Raw genomic sequence first — 17,977 nt, forward strand, 5'->3', positions numbered from 1 at the left:
AGTCCTTATATGCAAAACCCAGTGCCGCAGCACCAATCACCCCAATAGTCCAGACCACTGTCCACAATGCCTTCAGGCCACCTCCTTCTCTCTGCTCTCAGACCTTTTATAGTTACCCGGGTGGGCTCCAGGTGATTCCCAACACTCCTCAGACACTCCCCTGTGTGGCGGAAGTGCCGGCTATGCTCCCGGAAGCCCTCCGGGTGTTCCCAGTCTTCCCCCCAGCACTTCCTGGTGTGGCGGAAGTGTTGGGGTTCCGGGTCCTTCAGGCATGGGGGCGCCCCCTGGCGGAGACCACGGGCCCCTACAGGGTTGGGCTTCCAAGCCCTGCACCCGTGGCCCCCAAAGGAACCAGGGCAGTCACCCCCTCGTCGTCTGGAGCAGGTATGAGCCCTCCTCCTGTCCTCCTGGGCATCCCGGCTGGGTGCCACCCCCAGCCACATGTCACACTGTATTTATCAGGCGTCTCAGAATTACTCCTCGAAAATGCCCTAAATGTTTGACTAGGATAACAAATTGTCCTACCACAGAGTAAGACATGAGAAGTAGTTATGAAGCATCCTACACCCACTCCCAGCGAGGAGTAGGAGTTCACATTTCAGAATGACTGAGGTCATGATTTTACAACACCCCTTGCTGAAACAGGGCACTTATAAAGGTGTTTTATAGTTTAATTAGAAATCACAATGACATTTCATAGTTTTCTTATACTAATGCCACAGCTTCACCACAAAGATAATAATAATAATAATAATAATATTTTAAGTAGTAGTAGGAGAACAACAAGAAGAAAAACATAATAAGGTAGGATATTGTGCTGCATGTAATTGTTACCACTTCAACATCAAGAATGATATTCTAATGAACATCGAGATGGAAAGATTGAGACACACTCACATACACACTGAAGGAGAATAAATCCTGTGTGGAAGCCAGCCCCGGACACAGACAGACGGACACCTCCATGTCTGCATAAAGGACACGTTTAATGAACAATAAGATCTCGTACACAGCACCAATCACCCTCTCGAGTCCTTCTCAAGGTTCTTCACCATCTCCACTCCTCTCCACCGAGATCTGTCCTCTTCCTCCCGACTGCAGCCCCCGAATGGAGTGAAGCGGCCCCTTTTATTCAGCCCCGGATGTGCTCCAGGTGCCTGATGACCGACTTCTGGCAGCACTCCCCAGTGTGGCTGAAGTGCTGCCTTTGCACCCGGAAGCACTCCAGACATAAACCATCCCTGGTTTGTCAGCACTTCCTGGTGTCCCGGAAGTGCTGTCCCCCAGGGATCAAGGACCGGCTGGGTACCCAGGGAAAAGAAGTTCTGATCTCCTGGTTCCTCCTTCCTCCAGGCATCCTGGCGGGGCAGGGCTCCTGGTCGTCTATCACACCTGATATTAGACAAGTTTATTTAACAATGGATGATCCACAGCCATACTTTCAGAAGAATCACCTTCCTGGTTTTATGGTTAAGGTTAATGCCTTGTAAACTAACAGTTATTGAAATGAGACACAACTATACTGGTGCAGTCTCAATCACTCTTCTAGTATTCCCAATTGTCTTACAAAGTCGCATGATGTGTCTGTCTCTTTGGTTCCCCCTTATCTTCTTCTATTTTTTCAATTCACCTGCCTTCCTAAATCTTCCTGGCCTTATAAAGTGTTAAGCAAATGCCCCAAGGGTTTGTGGAATGCATATATTTTACTGTCAATCACTCATTCAGCTCTGCTTCTCCCACCTTCTGGCCACTACAGTACAGTTTGCATCACTGACCACCTGCATGTTGTTACTGTGATATTGTTTGCAATTCACACACATTATGTGTGCTTATCCACACTTGGAGCAATAATCTTTATGTGCATGCCCATTTGCGTGAATGCAGCTTGCTTTAATATTACCTCACATGGAGTGGTGGGGAAATGTAGAAATTTGCACTTTACCTTAGTATGGAGTAGAATTTGAGAAATGGTTGGTTGTGACATAAATCATCACTATTGCAAAGCTGCACTTTACACATAATGTTATCAACACTTTCATTTTGGCTAACAGTGCATGGCTTCTCCATATGCATGGAGTGATCATGTAACATACAAGATTTGTTATGAATATTATTCCACCTCTGTCAAATCAATAACTTTTTACAAGTTTATTGTATTTCCAAAACATTCAGCTTTTCCCTGGATGTGCATGCCAATCTCTGCCTAAACACCATCATCTGGCAGCTCCAACCAAATAAGGACAGCTCACAGGCTTGCCTAAATCCTGGTTAGGTTACAAGATGTTTTCTAAATTAGAAAAACTGATAAAATGCTTTTACTGCTACTCCTAAGTGTAGGAGCACTTTGGATTACTCTGAGATTTTCGAGCAAGTTTGGACCATTTTCCTACACTAAAATGCTTGATAAACATGGGCACATGTCCCTTTGGGACAATAAGTGAGTGTTCAAGCAATACAGTCCATTTGTTAAAGATTGGAATATAAGAAATTTGACAAACAAGAGGGGACCATTCAGTCTATCATTTGTTTAGTCAATAGCTAAGAAGTCCCAATATCTCATCCAGACACCTTATAAAGGTAGTCATGGTTTCCACTTCAGCTACATAGTGTGATAAAGGCACTTGGTTGGCGCCGACCCGACACAGACTGACACCAGAGGCACAGGCAAAATAAACAAAAGATTTATTTTTCTTCATCTGTGGGGCACGTTTTCCCCGTGAACCCCACAGGCACAACACAGTCCCGAATCATAAATAAAACACTGCAAACTACACTCTTCTTTCCTCCACTCCTCCCAGGGCAGCTTTGTCCTCCTCCTCCCGACTCTGGCGTCCTGAGTAGTGCAGGTGGGCTCCTCTTATAGCCCACTCAGAAGTGCTGCAGGTGCTTGTTGACCTACTTCTAGCTGCACTTCCGGGTGTGGCTGCACTGCTGCTCAGACAGGCTTGTTAAGCCTTGCAGCTCCCCTGGGCAGTGGCCATGGAGCTCAACAGGGATGAGCTCCAGTGTTCCACTATTGTGGTCCTGATGCAACCTAAGGGGGCCTGCCACCAAGAGTTCCAGGGGACGTAGCGTGCATCCCATGGCTGCTCCCCTGGATCCAGTGTCGTAGAGGTGTCCCGGCCAGGCATGGACCTCGGCCGTCTGCCACAATGGATTTGTTGCTTTTCCAAATTCCCACAACTCCTTGTGCAAAGAAGTGCTTTCTGTTTTCAGTCCTAAATGTACTCCCCCTTATTTTTCACTGATGTCCTTGAGTATGTGATTCACCATTAAGTTGAAAGAATTCTCCTTGATCTGCTTTATTCATGGCCTTGAGAAATTGGAAAACCTGGATTAGGTCCCCTTGCAGTTTCCTTTGCTTGAGACTAAACAGGTTTATTTCTCAGAGCCTGTCAGAGTATGACATGTCCTTAAGTCCTGGATGCACTTGGTTGCTCTTCTCTGTACAGCTTCAATTACTGCTATGTCTGCCATGTAGCTTGGTAACCAAAACTACACCCAATACTCCAGGTATGGACCATCTCACTAGTGCATTACAGTATATAGTCAAAGCATAACGTCAATTGATTTATGTTCAGCAGTACTTAAGATATAACAAACATTTTATTTGCCTTTTTAATAGCTTCTGTGCATCACTTAGATGATGAAAATTTTGCGTCACCATAAATCCCTAGATCATTTTCAGATGTTGCTTCCTTTAGGATAATGTCTCCCATCTTGTATTTATAACTAACTTTTCTTTTGCCCACGTGTAGTACTTTGCACTTTTTTACATTAAGTGTTCGCACAGCCTTCTCAGTGTCTGCTATTGCTCCAATTTTAGTGCCATCTGCAAATTTGAAATTAGAGTCACGGGCTCAAGTCTCACACCCACTTAATTGTTGAATAAATTAACGAAAAGGTAAGGAAGACAGAAGTTTTAAAGTAGTTCTCACCAATCATGGTGGACAGAGAGTGGGGGCATGTTGCATGTTGATTAGCACGTGCAACTAAGAATTTCACTGTATTTACTATGTTATCATTATTTGTTTAATTGCTTTTAAAAATTTAAAAAAGAGAATTTCACTGTACTCTATACATGTGACAGTAATGAACCTAAATTTCCAATAAACAGATAATCTAATGTAATGGTAATAGTAGAGCTCTAGCAGAATAACATACAAAGGTGTTTCTGAAAATCCTTGCATCCATCAATTTACCTGTTTTACGATCTCAGTTAATCTAACCTCTGCGTTGTAGAGGTCAGGATTACAATCTAATGTAATGTTAGATTCATAATATGGAGTGCAGCAACTGAACTGTCATCCACTGAAGCCTGAGCAGAGCCTGGCAATCAGATATCACACAAATACCATAAAATAGCAGAAACTAATCACCATTTTACTACTTAAAAGATGGCAAGCCTGTGGTGGGTTGGCACCCTGCCCGGGATTGATTCCTGCCTTGTGCCCTGTGTTGGCTGGGATTGGCTCCAGCAGACCCCCGTGACGCTGTGTTCGGATTCAGCGTGTTGGAAAATGGATGGATGGAAGATGGCAAGCCTATATAGCTTTTTATACAGTAGATTTTCTTTCCCTTTGCAAGCACTGGGGAAGACATACCCTTAGGCATTCACAAAGTTAATCAATTAATTAATCTTTAGTTTATATTTTCGGTGAGAAATTATAAGATCTTGTATAATTTGAATTAAAACTGATTGCCAAAAAATCATACCTGGAATCCGAAGAGGCAGAGGCTGTGTGGTCATTTGGGGATGGAGGATGTGGAGAAAGAAATCTCTTTTACTAGCTTTTAAGTGTCACAAAATCATTGACGAAGAACTCATAGACAATGACTCAAATATGAGTTAACAGATCAACAATTTAAAAAGCACAAGAAAAGTGGAATACCATTAGAAGAACATAATTTGGCTACACAGTATAACCTACAGCCTGCTATAGGTTTATAAGGTCATTATTTTGAGGTAGTACAGACTAAAAAACACTGAACTGAAGCTCTGCACCCCTTGGAGGGGAAAATGTTCTCAGAATCTTAGTGATTACACTGTCATTAAAATGATGTATAATTGTATATTTGGTGATACCTTTATCCCTGGTGATTTACAAGACTGTGATGCAGAACGATTGTTGGCATAATTCTTTTTTAATAGTTGAAGAACAGGTGGGTTAAGTGACTTAGTCCGCGTCATGCAGTATCTCAGGGGTGAGAACCAAAGTAGCAACCTTCTGGTTTGATGATCAATTCTCTAACCACTGCAGCACTTTGCTACTTAATATTTACTAACCTGTTAATTTTGTCTGTTTTCCAATAATCACTAAGAACCCAACAGAAGATTTTGGTCTTTGCTGCTATTGCCTTTACATATCTTCAAGATTTACTCACTCTGTCCACTTCTTTTAGCTCTCTCTCTGGTCTGCATCTTTCTGGCCTTTGGCTGTCCCGTAGTCAAAGCTCCACACTGGGTGATCGAGCATTTTGCTCCACTATCCCGATCCTAAGTAACCAACTGCCACAGTCTGTCAGTACCACATCATCATTGGCTGTTATTAAACAAAGGTTGAAGATCCATCTATTTCAAAATGCTATTAATGATCTATAGTTGTTATTTATTTTACTCTCCACATTTAAATATATATTACTTATTTTATTGTATTTTATTTTTTACATGAATTATAGATATGTGAGGCTCCCAGAAATAACTTTTTTATTTTGTGTGGTATATAAATAAAATGTATTATTTTTACTTTTGTTTCATTTAATACTAATGCTTTGGTAAAACCAAACCTGTCACTCTTATAAAGCTTCTCTTTTGAATATGAAGTATATTAAACACACTCAGAGCAGTAGAGTGGTGCAGTAGTTAGTGCTTCTACCTCACATCTACAGCAACTTAGGTTCAAATCCTGACCCAGTCCCTGCCTGTGCCAGTTCTACATGTCCTCCTCATGCTCCTGTGGGTTTTCTTAGGGTAGTCTAGTTTGCCCCTCTATCCCTAAGACTTGCATGAAAGGTTAATCGTCAACTCTAAACTGCCCCAGTATGTTTGTTTGTATGATATTGTTTTTATTTTCGTCTGGTTCCTCCTGCCTTGTACACAGTGCAGTTTGGATAATGCCCATCTCCCTGTGACTCTTTCTTTCAGCATGAGGACAGGAGCTCTTGTAGGAATCCACTAGTACTACCCAAGTTCAATGACTTCTAAAACCATGTGTATAAAAGTTACAAATACTCTGCATGGAGTTGCATAAGAAAATATCAAAAAAAGGATAACAATTCAGAAAATCAGGTTGTTATATGATAAATGTAAAACGGTGAATTACAAAAACAATTGTGAATGCTTGCAAATACCTTTGCCAACTGATTTTACAAAAGTAAATGATACCATTCAGACTCCGCACCAAGTTCAGTACCAAACTTGTGCATCAGTAGTTGATAGGATACTTCTGAAGAGGAAGTCAGCAATTTATTAAGATAGCATCTGATGCATGGCCCATCACATAAAGGGAGGCTGCATCAAGTTTTCTAAGTAAATGATGATAAACTAGCTGCATTAAATATAAATGAGAAGACTACAGATTAATACATAAAGTTACAATGCTTGATACTGTCACATGAGAATTAAGTGGGTTTTAAAAATGCATGAATGAATGGTCATGTGAATTTCCCCTTGGGATTAATAAAGTATCTATCTATCTATCTATCTATCTATCTATCTATCTATCTATCTATCTATCTATCTATCTATCTATCTATCTATCTATCTATCTATCTATCTATCTATCTATCTATCTATCTATCTATCTATGTAGCTACAAACTTTTTATGAGGATTTAGAATTCTACAAACAAGTACCGAGGTGAGCTTACTGATTAAGCAAGGAGTAAGATTACAGAACAGAGATTAAGAAGATGACATGGAATCACTTATTTTGCAGTGATTGCAGATCTACTCTGTAGAAACAAGGTGCAAGGCAGAAAACAGCTTGTAGGATCAAAATTCTGTTTCACAAGGACCAAGGCTGACAGCCCACTACAGCAGATCTCTGCCGACATGCAATACCCCCAGTGCTTGCTATTGAAAGCACTTTTTCAGAGTCTGATTACTGATACATAATTTCCAACATCTGATTTAATAATAATAAAATGAACAGCACCTTTTTATGATCCAAATTAACAAAGAGACATGTTGCAGGCATTTATGGAGGTTAGTTGCACCCGGTTAATATTGTATAGTGCACCGTGGCAGCGACTGTTCACCTGCGTGGTGGAAAGATTTCAAGTATTCCTCCAAAATACTAGTAGGTGAACTAAATGTAAATATTAAACCATATGATTTATTTAAAAAACAAAGGCACACTTCTCTCCTAGCGAATCAGCCTACTGCAGGACTGGAAGTCATATATTTGCAATAACTCAGGACTTTCAAATAAGTCGTTTATTAAAGTGTCTATATTGATGGTCAGCAAATTAAATGTTGAGTCTGAAAAGGACCTATGTAGATAACTGCCCTGCATAAATTCACTAAATATTTTATAAGGGAAAACCTTAACAGAGGGCATCATACTTGGAGAATGGTTAGTACTGTTGCATTACAAATTCAGCACTGTGGTTTTGAAACCCAGGCCCAGTAGATATTCGTGTGGACTTTGCACATTTTATACTTGTCTCTGTGGAGTTACATTCTGAATGCTCATTTTCTTTAAAAACCCCTAAGAGCTGGGTGTTAGTGATTCTAAATTGGTTCCATGGGTGTGTGTCTGTTTATGAGAGAGTCTTGGGATGGACAGCTATCCTGTCCAGAGTTGGTTTCTGCAGTGTGCTTGATGGCTGTGGAAATCCCATCACCCTGAACTGGATGTTGGGTGTGTTAGAGTGCTCTTTTACACTTTGTGTATATTCTGAACAGTGTGGCATATTGATCACAGTTGATTTGTGCTTTGTGCCAGATTTTGCCAGGATAGACTGCAATCCTGGATATGTAAGTTTTGGTAATGGATAAATCGATAAAATTAAAACATTAAGAGTCACTTGTCCTTTTACTGTGTTACAAATTAGCTTAGGAATTACTGAATCTTCTGATTTTTTGGATGTTGCATTGTATGACTGACTGGCTGGTAATTTACTTATTTTAATGCAATTTATACCACCAATGCAAAAAAATAAGAAAATGGCTATATAAATATTTATTAAAATTGGTAATACCACCAAGTAGATAAAGGTGCATTTTTAAAAAACCTTAAGGTGTACCATATTTCCATCATGATCCATATGCTGTAATAAAAATGACTGCTGTGTTTAGGATCATGCAGACTCACCCATATCACTATTCTAATCCTATGATGTGTACAGATTGTAAAGCTTTATCAGTCATGTACCCATCAATCTATCCATTTTCTGAATCCACTTATTCCTTAAGCATCAGGAAGACTCTAAAATGAAGAGAGAAAATGAGCTTATCCTGCAATATACTCCTGTCTCCTTCTGGGACAAATCCTTCTTTAAGAGTGATACTGCTGGGATGGATGATAAAAAACAGGTTCAGAATAAGGATGCGATTAAACCTTTCAGTTTTAATTATTAGTTAATTGTAATAAGCATATTTATTTTTGGCGGCACGGTGGCGCAGTGGTAGCGCTGCTGCCTCGCAGTTAGGAGACCCGGGTTCGCTTCCTGGGTCCTCCCTGTGTGGAGTTTGCATGTTCTCCCCGTGTCTGCGTGGGTTTCCTCCGGGCGCTCCGGTTTCCTCCCACAGTCCAAAGACATGCAGGTTAGGTGGATTGATGGTTCTAAATTGGCCCTAGTGTGTGCTTGGTGTGTGGGTGTGTTTGTGTGTGTCCTGCGGTGGGTTGGCACCCTGCCCGGGATTGGTTCCCTGCCTTGTGCCCTGTGTTGGCTGGGATTGGCTCCAGCAGACCCCCGTGACCCTGTGTTCGGATTCAGCGGGTTGGATAATGGATGGATGGATGGATATTTATTTTTGGACAAACTTCATTGTTACCTGTAATAAAATGAAGCAAAGTAAGACACTCAAAATGCACGATCAGCTCTAATAGTCCTCCATGCTGGACAAGTAATATTTATATATATTCGCTTAGCAGATGGTTTTATCCAAAGCGACTTACAAAAGAGGTCAACATAATTGAGTAAACATCAGTCTGGGGATTGTTTGGGAACAAGCGTTACAGGACAAGGGTACAAAAATGATCATCATAAGAGAAGAGCTCAGTACAGAAATACAAGTGAATGACAATTCTGAGATAATGAAAGCCTAACAGGAGATGTTAATTAGACAGAAATTCACTAAACAAGAGAGTCTTCAGATGTCTCTTAAACACACTGAGGGAGTGAGAATTCTGAATGGAGATGGGGAGCTTGTTTCACCAGCTAGGAGCTGCACACAAAAAGAGTGTGGCTTGAGATATAATACCACACATAAATAGCACCACCAGACACTGTTTTTCAGCAGATCTGAGTGGTTGAGAAGGAGCATAGGACCTCACAAGTGTCTCCATATAAACAGGTGCTGTTCTGCTGTAGGTAAGCATGAAGGATTTGAACTTAATATGCAAGGCTACAGGGAACCAATGTAGTGATATATATATATATATATATATATATATATATATATATATATATATATATATATAATATATATATATATATATATATATAAATATATAAATATATATATATATATATATATATATATATATATATATATAAATATATATATATATATATATATACTGTATATGAGGGTGAGTCAAAAATGATCTGCAATCTGACTGTAGAATTTATTTTAATCAACTTTCAAAAAAGACAAATACATAATTTTTCACCATAATCTCTCTGTTTTTCAATACATTTTGTCCATCCGCTAACAAGCTTTTGTATTCCTTCATTAAAAAAAGGTTTAAGCTGAGCTGCGAGCCATAAATGCATCAGACATGAATCATCATCCTCATACGGCTTCTTTCGAAAACCCAAGTCTGTTGTGGATTATTGCATAGGCAGTGCATTGGCTGACTAGCAAATGATTTGTCACATCAACTATGGTCACTCATCTACTCAACAGAATCATTTCACGTGCATGCTCAATGTTGTCATCAATCTTGGACGTGGACAGGCGTCCAGCTCATTCTTCATGGCTGACACTTGTGCTGCCTTTCTTGAACTTCTCTATCCATTCATACACACTTCTTTGCGACAAAACACTTTCTCCATACTGTTTTAACAAATGAATCTGAGGACTTTTGTGGGTTCTTTGCGACAAAACACTGTCTCTGTGCTGTTTAAACAAATGAATCTGAGGACTTTCATGAGTGACATTTCTTCATATGAATAGAACATTATAGGTGTCTTGTTTCATGAACTAAATCTTTTCCTGATGTGTCCTATACTTTTTCATCCATTAAAAGTATTTCCAAATTCATACACTTCTTGAGAGGTTCATTGGTGCTGCAGTGCAACTTCAAAAGCATCCTAAACCCAAGATTCATGATAGCATCAATATTTTTTTTGTTTTTTTAATTAAATCTATACCTGAGAAGAAAATGACATATGCCATGTTTGGGAAGAGAGAAGTAAAACAATAAGAAAACTTTTTTACATATCTTAAGCAAAATATTTTTTTAGAAATATGTTTTCTTCTAGCATAGATCAGCTAGGAGTGAGTAATGCCTATTACAAACACTGAAGAAAAAAATTGTCAACACTACACTAAAATGTAATTTTTGTAAAAAAAAAAGAAAAAAAAAGTGAAACATAATGATGTAATTTACCTCCAAGGTACAGTTATTAGTCTATTCATTAGACTATTCATTATAGTACATTTTCATTACAGATTTATTTAAATTGTTTGGTGGGCATTGCTGCCCCCAAATTTTGGCATCCTTAGACCTAGTGCCTACTTGGCCTTACAACTATATAAACTATATAATATCATATTCATAATCAAGGTCCCAGAAATAGTCTAAAACAATATCCCACATGCTTATGTTGAAACTGGTTATTGTTAACGCTTCTCGGAGTGGCACGTTGAGTTTTAAGTTTTGTGAAAAGGTGTAGCTTTGACCCTTTGTATCCAATTACGGGGTGAATCCTTGGGGTCTGTTGATATGGCGTGTACAACTTTAAGTCCTAATTATTTTTGCCAAAGACATCGATTGGTTTGCTGTTAATCGCAAGGAAATCGATTTCCTGCACAAAATATGGTTCAGAAGTACTCCACAAATTAGGGGTTTTCGTGTCTAGAGGGCCAAAAATAGGGGGGAACCCCACAAACCTCGACGTTGTGCCTATATAGGCATCAAGACGAGTCGAACGGTATATCGTATATAAGGAGTTTTGTGGTACCGGCGAGTCGGAAGGTGCCGGACAAAAAAAAAATGAAAAAAGTGATTTCACAGCTTTCATAACTAATTACTATGAACACACAAAAATATATTTACAGACTTATCTTAAATAGTAATTAGAGGACAGGAACTGTCCTCAAGTCACTGGGACATAAAGGGATAATATTAGTATTATGAAAACAATATGTTTAAAAACTTTCTTACTTGATTGTAAAAAAAAACGAATTAACACTTTAGCTTAATGTTCCAAAAGTAAATTTAACAGAAAAAAGGAGATCAAGCCCAGTGTGAACAGCTGACGCGCTCTGTAACGTATTGCCTTGGGAGCCTTCTGTCCTCTCACGGTTTAGGAACTCAAATGCGACGGTTGGGCTTCCCAGACGGATCGATGACAGTGCGGGACAATGGAGGAGACCTGTCAACATATCTTGGAACGAGATAAACTCGACAAGGAAAGCAAGAAGCGGGCGAGAAAGCAGATGAGAGCCGCTCATACTGTGCTAAGGCACGCAGGCATTTCAACTGTGTCTCACGCCACGCAGGTGAGCAGTCGCCGCCACGGTGCGCCGTACAATATTAACCGGGTGCAACTAAACGAGAGGGCAAATACACTCGCATGTATGCAGGGAGAAGCTATGAACCCAGAAATATATTTTACGTTTTACCTGTGATACGTATGTCTTAAGCTTGATAAGTATTAACCGTACTGGTGAATCGATAAAGAAATATCGTACGTAAAAACTCCTCGTAAGTGCAACGTTACAGACGGAGTCAGAAGGTCAAGTGAACTACTTTTTGTGGCCTGTGTCATTCAAGCCTGCCTAATATCTGGTCGACTTTTATTACAAAATACTCTCACTGGAACTGATTGAAACCTTTTTTCCACGATTATGTTTCGAGAAACCAAATTCTAGACATCACATAATGTTCAAATGCCCTCACAATCCAGTTAGGGTCACGGCTGGCAATACGGGGTGTCAGATAGTCCCGACAGGATGTCAATTCATAGTCGGCAATTAATTACAAACACACACGCTTATTTACCAGAAACGTTTAATGTTTATGCAGTGTTGGTCTAGCAATTGAAAACATGCCATTTATAGTGTGTCATCACTTCACCATCTCTGTGACAATGAATTTTCCAGTTCAAGATTGCCTGTCCTGTCATAATTGGGTACAAAGCGGAGAGCCACTCTAGACACGGGCACACACAGAAAGACTGCCAGTTTAGAATCACAAATTAACCGAATCTGCCCGTTTTTAGGGTATAGGAGGCATCCTCTTTTAGAATGTCCAAGATAGCTTTCTATTTTCATTCAAGATGTCCATACAATGGACAGTCAAAGTCAAGTGTATTCGTAAAAGCACATTTAAAAACAACAGAAATTGTACCAAAGTGCTGTACAAAGGAACATATGAGACTACTGTAAAGCAAACAATGATGTAAAACAGTTTAATTACAGTTTAATTTCCTTCCTCCCCTTCCTGATGACCTTACCCATAGTGAAAGGCGGAAGAGAAAAAATGGGGTTTTAACTGAGTCTTAAAATCTTCAGTAGAAGGAGAAGATCTGATGTGGAGCAGCAGATCATTCCAAAGCCCAGGGGCAACAACTGAAAAAGCCCTGTCTCTGCTAGACTTGAGCTGTGATTGTGGAACTGCAAGGAGTAGCTGAGCAGATGACCTCAAAGCCCTCGTTCCCGAGAGGAGGACGCAGACGTATTTTGGGGTTAAACCATGCAAGGCCTTAAAAACAAATAATAATATTTAAAATTCAATCTGAAATCTCACTGATAGCCAGTGAAGAGAGGCCAGTACAGGTGAGATATGCTCTCTTTTTCTAGTGCTGGTTAGAAATCTAGCTGCTGCATTTTGAACCAGTTGAAGGCGCAACAGGACAGATTTGGGCAATCCTACATATAGGGAATTGCAGTAATCTAGCCTTGATGCAAGAAAAATATGAATCATTATTTCCAAATCCTTAAGGGAAAGAAAGAATTTTAATTTTGAGATTTGCCTTAGTTAGTAAAAGCTAATTTTACCACTGTGGAGATTTGTTTGTCGAAACTTGGCGAAGACACCATGACTCGAATTTGATACCCAGCTTCCTGACATCATTATGAATTTTTCCTGTCCGCGAGCCTAAGTGAGTGCCAATTTCATTAGCTAATAAAGAAGTAGGGCCAAGGATAATGACTTGTGTGTTATTTTCATTCAATTGGAGAAAGTTTTGCACCATCCAAATTTTAATATCATCAGTACACTCCATCAGCTTTTTTTACAGATAGGATCATCTAATCCAGTAGTTCCCAAATTAAGTCCCCATGGCTGCAGATTATTTGTTCCAGCCAGTTTAATTTTACCTGTAATTGATCTCATTGTTGTCTTATTCTTCATTTAGAAAAGAGTAAAACAGTATTGTGAAATTCACATGATCCCATTATGTCCCAGTGTCCTTTTTAGAGGACAGCTTCTTAAAAACACAACTCTCCTCTAATTACTTGATTTATAATAACTTTGATGTATATAACATTTTTGTGTTCTTGAACACTTTGTAATCACCGATAATGGGAAAACCCACACATATGATATACTGTTTGACTTGTCTTGATGTCTAGTTAGGGAAGACATTAAGCTTTTTGGGGCTCACTCCTACTTTTGACTCTCTAAACCAAAGAACCCCTCATTTTTAGGCCATTTTTGGATCATATTTTGTGTATCAAATTCCATGCAATGATAAACAGTAAACCAATTGATGTCTTTAGCAAAAATGATCAGAAGCACTTGAAGTTGTGCATGCCACATTAACTGAAAACAGGGGTTCACCAACTAATAGGACAAAACAGGTCAAAGCTACTTGTTTTCACAAAACTTTGAAAGTTTGGGTATAAGTAATATGCACATGTAGGGTATCGTTTTATGCTATTTCAAGGTTGCTGCTCATGAGTATGATATTTTTGAAATTATTCAAAACATTAATTAATTAAAGGGAAAAGTCAAAACACAGAAGTTACATAGATCAATAATACAGAAATCTAAAGAGGGATAACTTTTCACCAATAACATACAGTTGAAGTAGCACAAGTAAAAAGGAAAAAGTAATTCCTTCTTAAATCTACTGTTAAGAGAGTATAATAGCAGACTCTAGTTTAAAAGATATCTTAAACAGGCAATTAAAGTCACATCCTTATTTAATGTATACAGTAGTCCTTTATATCAATATAACCAAGCCCTTTCAGATAAAGGGGAAAAAAACATTTTTAATTGCAATAGTTTTTTCAAAGAAGCACAGAGGGCTGTTTCTTCCAAGACCTCAGTAAAATTTAAGACAGCACAATACAATACAATACAATACAATACAATACAATTTATTTTTGTATAGCCCAAAATCGCACAAGAAGTGCCGCAATGGCCTTTAACAAACCCTGCCTCTTGACTGCCCCCCAGCCTTGACTCTCTTAAGAAGACAAGGAAAAACTCCCAAAAAAAGTAAAATATGACATTTAGGTAGATAATTGTCTGCCCCAAAACTAACCAAGGAGTTACTTTAACATCCAAATTTATAGAAAATGAAATTTTGAAAAAACAGGACCACCACATTTATAAAAGGTTACATTTTTTTGCCAGCATGGAGGAGAAAGATTTGCATAAACTTCAGCTAGTTTGGCAAAACTGAGGTGGCTCTGAGGCTAAGGAGCTGTGCTGGTATCTGGAAGGTTGCCAGTTCAAATCACACTACTGCTAGACTATTAATTCACCTTTTTCTGTGTAGTTTGTTCCTTTAATTGCATGCTAGTAATGACAATTATGGACAAGCAGAGTAGACACCCAGGTAAACACCACAGAATTCTGAAAGGCTATAGCTACTTCAGCATCAGACCCATGGCCATGGGGGGTCTCCCAGTACTGAACTTGAACACTACTGGTCTATTCCGTGCTTGCTCCTGGAATAGGATGTACTGTAGATCACACATTCCTACAGGTAACTTATGCTGAAGAGCCCATCTCCCTGCACTTGACATGTAACTGTCATTTTTGTTCTTACCAGGATTTGGTTTGCGTTGTGAACTGCATGGGTGCAGAAACTTTTGTATCGTTAATCGTCTTTATCACCCTACTTGACACTCTCTGTAATGCATGTTCACAGAACTGTCAAAATGTTTTGCAATTTGCAGAGTACTGTGCATCACAAGGCAAGACGGAAAGCCTGGAGTGGGTTTCAGCTTTCTTTGTCCTCTGGTTAAAAGCAACACCTCGCTAAACATCAAAGTTGAACTTTTTAATGTTCAGTCCCTGACAAATAAAGCCTGTCTTATTTATAATCACATTGTAGACAGGGGGATTGACATTATTTGTTTGACTGAGACCTGGCATAAGTCCGAGGTATACTCGGTTATCAACTAGTCCTGCCCTCCTGGGTACACCTACCTCAAAAGGCCCGCAGCTCTGGACGTGGCGGTGGTCTGGCTGTAATCCATCAGATAGGTTTGCAATTATCACTTCTCCCCCTTCCTAAATTCTCAACTTTTGAATGCCTGGCAATTAATTGCAAGCATCCACTTTTTATAACAATACTTCTTTTTTATCGACCACCAAAACAACACCCTGATTTCATTACGGAAATGAATGAGCTGCTCTCATCTTTCTGTACAACATCATCAAATGTACTGATTCTTGGAGATCTGAACATTCATGTGGACACACCCTCTAATTATTCTGCTGTCCAGCTCTTAGAGTTCCTGGACTGCCTAAATCTGAGGCAACTTGTCGAGGTCCCCACTCACAACAAGGGCCATACCCTCGATTTAGTCATTACTGACTCAGTCCTCATCTCTAACCTCCAAGTACTTGATCTGGGTGTCTACGATCACAAAATTGTCTCAATGGATTTACACACAAATTCACTATACTCTAAACCACAGTGCTGTATTCTCTTCAGGAACCTGAAAAAAATAAATTTGACTGATTTAAATGCTGACATTAAGAACTTCTCCATTGCCCCCACCTTTCTTCTGTCAGTGAATTAGTCGATTACTACAACAATAGGCTCCACAACATCCTTGAGACCCATGCCCCAGTTAAATCACAAGTGGTCTTTTTTGTAAAATCTGCCCCGTGGTTTACAAGTGAGCTTTAACAGATGAAAACAGCTGAACGAGCCATCGAGCAGCATTTTGTTGCAACCAGTTTAACGGTCCACAAATTAGCTTATCGGGAACACCAAAAAAACTACTCCAGGGCACTGACCACTGCCAGATCTCAATACTATTCAATTTAGTCAACAACAGTCCTGGAAATTCCAAACAACTTTTTTCCGTGATAAATCATTTACTCAATCCTCACACCTACGCCTGTAATAATTTCACAGAGGAGCAGTGCAACAATTTTATTGAATATTTCACCTCTAAAGTGGACATCATCCGCTCCTCATTGTCTGCCTATAGCCCTTCATCGCTGGATGTTTCTACATCAAAGCCAATTGGGCTGCCTTTCCCAGTTCCTCTGTACCACAGTTAAAGAAGTTGAGGACATCATACAGAGGATGAGACCTTCAATGTGTTCATTGGTCCCTTTTCCTACTCCTCTGGTAAAAGCTAATGTATCAGATATAAGCCCTCTTATTGCTGATATCATTAATCACTCTCTCCAGAGCAGCTTAGTCCCACTGGCCTTGAAAACCGCAAAAATTAGACCTCATTTCAAAAAATCCTCTTTGGATACTGAAGTGATAGCAAACTATCGTCCGATCTCCAAACTTCCATTTTTGTCTAAGGTTTTGAAAAAGGTTGTTTTGGTTCAGCTTCAGGATCACCTCAAAAAATTCAATCTGTTTGAAAAATTTCAATCTGGTTTCACAGTACAGAGACAGCCCTGGTCAGAGTCACCAATGACCTCCTGATGGCTGTTGACCAGGGCTCTCCATCACTCCTTATCCTCCTGGACCTTGCTGCATTTGATATGGTAGATCATAATATTCTCCTTCATCATCTTCACTATACAATTGGACTTCCTGGCATTGCTTTCGAGTGGTTCAAGTCCTATCTTACAGACAGGACTGAGTATGTGGCCTTGGGGGATGCTAAATCTCATACCCACACTATCACCTGTGGGGTCCCACAAGGATCAGTCCTTGGGCCGACCATTTTTAATATCTATGTGCTACCCCTGGGTCACATCATCCGCAAGCATGGAGTTTCGTTCCATTGCTATGCCGATGATACGCAGCTCTATGTGAGACTGGATTCGACTTCTCTTACACCTCCATCAACTTTTTCCTCTTGCTTGGATGAGATTGAGGCCTGGATGTCCAAGAACTTCCTCAAGCTGAACAGCACCAAAACTGAATCTCTTTTAATTTGTACCCCCCATCAACTTCGTTCCTCTGTAAATTGTATTTCCTTTTCTGACCGTACCATTACCCTTTCCCCTTCTGTTACAAATCTGGGTGTCAAGTTAGACTCCCAACTGTCATTTGATACACATATCCATCACCTTTGTAAAATTGCATTCCTTCATCTCCGAAACATAGCGAAACTCTGTCCCTACCTCTCCCTCTGTGATGCTGAAAAGCTGGTTCATGCCTTTGTCTCATCCAGACTGGACTATTGTAATGCACTCCTC

The 17,977-nt window shown here is 39.7% G+C and overlaps 1 protein-coding gene across 1 annotated transcript in view; it reads left to right on the forward strand.

The window, feature by feature from the left end:
* The first annotated feature begins 11,703 nt into the window (after positions 1–11,703).
* The window catches only part of alkbh8 (alkB homolog 8, tRNA methyltransferase), a 74,775-nt gene continuing 68,501 nt past the window's right edge, over positions 11,704–17,977 (forward strand). The window contains exon 1 of the mRNA XM_028800397.2: positions 11,704–11,898. Within this exon, the coding sequence (XP_028656230.2) occupies positions 11,761–11,898 (138 nt within the window). The 5' untranslated portion in view covers positions 11,704–11,760. The remainder of the gene's footprint in view (positions 11,899–17,977) is intronic.

This window comes from Erpetoichthys calabaricus, chromosome 4, assembly GCF_900747795.2.
Source record: "Erpetoichthys calabaricus chromosome 4, fErpCal1.3, whole genome shotgun sequence".
Taxonomy (NCBI): domain Eukaryota; kingdom Metazoa; phylum Chordata; class Cladistia; order Polypteriformes; family Polypteridae; genus Erpetoichthys; species Erpetoichthys calabaricus.